The following is a 4,286-nucleotide window of genomic DNA, read 5'->3' as shown; positions in this document are numbered from 1 at the left end:
TGGGTCGACACGACGGTGCGTTCTGCCAGAGACGCAGGAAATCGCGGCCTCAGCACCGGTCTCAAAAATCCATCTGGCAAAGGCAGCAGACTGATTGTCACTCACGTTGGGGGTGACCAAGGCTTTGTGGAAGGTTGCCTCGACATTTTTCATGGAGTGAAGTCGGGCGATTACCACGACGAGATGGATGGCAACAGGTTTGAACATTGGTTTGACTTGTTCCTGACCAAGGTAGAGCCAGGAAGCGTTATTGTAATGGATAACGCTTCCTACCACTCAAGACGTGTGGAGTGTGTCCCCACAAAATCTTCAACCAAGAGTGTCATCCAAGAATGGCTAAGCTCAAAGGGAATTGACTGGGACAAAGACATGCTCAAGGTGGAACTAATTTCTTTAGTCTCCCAAGTGCGACACAAGTTCCTCAGCTACCGAGTGGACACACGTGCTGAAACTGTTGGGTGCACGGTTCTTAGGCTGCCCCCTTATCATTGTGAGCTGAATCCCATTGAGCTTATCTGGGGGCAAGTGAAGAATGAGGTTGCACGAAGCAACTCGTCTTTCAAACTAAAAGATGTGAAGGTGCTTCTAGAGCAGGCAATCAAGAATGTCACGAAAGACAACTGGACCGCTGCTATACAGCATGTTAAGAAGATGGAAAAGCAGTTCTGGGAGAATGACAGCCTGTCGGACAGAGAGGTTGCACCAATCATCATCGAAATCAATGCCGGAGATGTCAGCGACGACTCCTATGAAGATGAAAGCTGCGATGAAGTTGTCTCTGGATCAGGCCAGCCACACATTCCAGGTGTGGAGCCACTTAATATGTAAGCAGTGTGGCAAAGTATTTCTTCCATTGTGCTCTCCGGGAACTGCTGGAGGCCCACGTGAAGCCTTCTCTGCGTATAAGGCGGCCTGCCTGTGTGGGCTGACTCCCGAGATCTGGTATGCAACCCTGCCTCTCCGAAAACGGCTGCAGCAACACGACGAGGCGGCTTCGGAAGCCCACTTGAAGCGTTCTCTGAAAACAAGGCGGCCTGCCTGTATGGGCTGACACTCGACATCTGGTATGCAACCCTGCCTCTCCGAGAACTGCTGCAGCAACACGACGAGGTGGCTTCGGAGGCCCACTTGAAGAGTTCTCCGAAAACAAGGCGGCCTGCCTGTGTTGGCTGACTCTCGACATCTGGTATGCAACCCTGCCTCTCCGAGAACGGCTGCAGCAACACGACGAGGCGGCTTCGGAAGCCTACGTGAAGCCTTCACTGAAAACAAGGCGGCCTGCCTGTGTGGGCTGACTCTCAACATCTGGTATGCAACCCTGCCTCTCCGAGAACTGCTGCAGCAACACGACGAGGCGGCTTCGGAGGCCCACTTGAAGAGTTCTCCGAAAACAAAGCGGCCTGCCTGTGTTGGCTGACTCTCGACATCTGGTATGCAACCCTGCCTCTCCGAGAACGGCTGCAGCAACACGACGAGGCGGCTTCGGAGGCCCACTTGAAGAGTTCTCTGAAAGCAAGGCGGCCTGCCTGTGTGGGCTGACTCTCAACATCTGGTATGCAACCCTGCCTCTCCGAGAACTGCTGCAGCAACACGACGAGGCGGCTTCGGAGGCCCACTTGAAGAGTTCTCCGAAAACAAGGCGGCCTGCCTGTGTTGGCTGACTCTCGACATCTGGTATGCAACCCTGCCTCTCCGAGAACTGCTGCAGCAACACGACGAGGCGGCTTCGGAGGCCCACCTGAAGAGTTCTCTGAAAGCAAGGCGGCCTGCCTGTGTGGGCTGACTCTCGACATCTGGTATGCAACCCTGCCTCTCCGAGAGCGGCTGCAGCAACACGACGAGGCGGCTTCGGAAGCCTACGTGAAGCCTTCTCTGAAAGCAAGGCGGCCTGCCTGTGTGGGCTGACTCTCGACATCTGGTATGCAACCCTGCCTCTCCGAGAACTGCTGCAGCAACACGACGAGGCGGCTTCGGAGGCCCACTTGAAGCGTTTTCTGAAAACAAGGCGGCCTGCCTGTGTTGGCTGACTCTCGACATCTGGTATGCAACCCTGCCTCTCCGAGAGCGGCTGCAGCAACACGACGAGGCGGCTTCGGAAGCCTACGTGAAGCCTTCTCTGAAAGCAAGGCGGCCTGCCTGTGTGGGCTGACTCTCGACATCTGGTATGCAACCCTGCCTCTCCGAGAGCGGCTGCAGCAACACGACGAGGCGGCTTCGGAAGCCTACGTGAAACCTTCTCTGAAAGCAAGGCGGCCTGTCTGTGTGGGCTGACTCCCGACATCTGGTATGCAACCCTGCCTCTCCGAGAACGGCTGCAGCAACACGACGAGGCGGCTTCGGAAGCCTACGTGAAGCCTTCTCTGAAAGCAAGGCGGCCTGCCTGTGTGGGCTGACTCTCGACATCTGGTATGCAACCCTGCCTCTCCGAGAGCGGCTGCAGCAACACGACGAGGCGGCTTCGGAAGCCTACGTGAAACCTTCTCTGAAAGCAAGGCGGCCTGTCTGTGTGGGCTGACTCCCGACATCTGGTATGCAACCCTGCCTCTCCGAGAACGGCTGCAGCAACACGACGAGGCGGCTTCGGAAGCCTACGTGAAGCCTTCTCTGAAAGCAAGGCGGCCTGCCTGTGTGGGCTGACTCTCGACATCTGGTATGCAACCCTGCCTCTCCGAGAGCGGCTGCAGCAACACGACGAGGCGGCTTCGGAAGCCTACGTGAAACCTTCTCTGAAAGCAAGGCGGCCTGTCTGTGTGGGCTGACTCCCGACATCTGGTATGCAACCCTGCCTCTCCGAGAGCGGCTGCAGCAACACGACGAGGCGGCTTCGGAAGCCTACGTGAAGCCTTCTCTGAAAGCAAGGCGGCCTGCCTGTGTGGGCTGACTCTCGACATCTGGTATGCAACCCTGCCTCTCCGAGAGCGGCTGCAGCAACACGACGAGGCGGCTTCGGAAGCCTACGTGAAACCTTCTCTGAAAGCAAGGCGGCCTGCCTGTGTGGGCTGACTCTCGACATCTGGTATGCAACCCTGCCTCTCCGAGAACGGCTGCAGCAACACGACGAGACGGCTTCGGAAGCCTACGTGAAGCCTTCTCTGAAAGCAAGGCGGCCTGTCTGTGTGGGCTGACTCCCGACATCTGGTATGCAACCCTGCCTCTCCGAGAACGGCTGCAGCAACACGACGAGGCGGCTTCGGAAGCCTACGTGAAGCCTTCTCTGAAAGCAAGGCGGCCTTGTCTGTGTGGGCTGACTCCCGACATCTGGTATGCAACCCTGCCTCTCCGAGAACGGCTGCAGCAACACGACGAGACGGCTTCGGAAGCCTACGTGAAGCCTTCTCTGAAAGCAAGGCGGCCTTGTCTGTGTGGGCTGACTCCCGACATCTGGTATGCAACCCTGCCTCTCCGAGAACGGCTGCAGCAACACGACGAGGCGGCTTCGGAAGCCTACGTGAAGCGTTCTCTGAAAACAAGGCGGCCTGCCTGTGTGGACTAACTCTCGTCATCTTGATTGAAGCCCTGCCACTTCGAGAACTGTTGCAGCAACACGACGAGTCGGCTCCGTTATGTTGCACAGAAATATTAAACACCGAGCCATGTTCAAGACGTCGTTCCATTCCCTTCTCGTCTCCCAGGCTAATATTGCGGGATTTAGCATGTCTTCAGCTTACACCGGCTTGTGTGCACGCATCTGCTAGTTCCTCTTAGATTGAATCTTTATTTAGGCAACAACATACAAACAGTCGTTGCCCAAGAGCTGACACAAAAGGCAAACAGAATTGCCTCACGAGGCGCCGCCCCCCCCTCCCCCCCCGCTCCCCCTCCCAATCACAAACATCATACACACTTGTCGTACACAATATAACAGCATAATAAGGGTACAGCAAAGGTTACAGAATAGACTTGCACAGCAGAATTCAATTTTAGAACACCCCTGGCCCCAAACACGCCAGAAATGCAGTTCGTTGAATGCAGAGTACACAGGAAGTGCCCGAGGTCTAATTGAACAGTGCAGGTCTACAGAATTTGCTTGTGTTACCAGTTTTTGGCTCATGAGCTTACATCACATTGTAAACCTAGGACACAGGACAAACACGAAAGGGCCTTTTAGTGTTTGTCCTGTGTTCATCCTAGGGATGTACAAAATACGAACTTCAAGAAGGTTATGAGTCGCAAAGATGCAGGGCTGTGGCACTGCAAACAAAAGCTGCCACAAGTACATTCGCTATACACAAATGCATGCTGGTGCTGTCCCAGAAATATTTTATAGTGATTCAAAGGATTAGACC

At 55.2% G+C, this 4,286-nt stretch overlaps 1 protein-coding gene across 1 annotated transcript; it reads left to right on the top strand.

Moving 5' to 3' along the window:
- Positions 1 to 255: 255 nt before the first annotated feature.
- Positions 256 to 828, top strand: LOC120841514. Its single transcript, XM_040212426.1, has one exon. The coding sequence runs from the start codon at positions 256 to 258 to the stop codon at positions 826 to 828; it is 573 nt and encodes a 190-aa protein (XP_040068360.1).
- Positions 829 to 4,286: the final 3,458 nt, after the last annotated feature.

This window comes from Ixodes scapularis, unplaced genomic scaffold (genome assembly GCF_016920785.2).
Source record: "Ixodes scapularis isolate PalLabHiFi unplaced genomic scaffold, ASM1692078v2 PGA_scaffold3__209_contigs__length_174095766, whole genome shotgun sequence".
Lineage (NCBI taxonomy): Eukaryota > Metazoa > Arthropoda > Arachnida > Ixodida > Ixodidae > Ixodes > Ixodes scapularis.
Note: the sequence above shows the minus strand (reverse complement) of the source record. Positions and strands in the feature narration are given on the sequence as shown.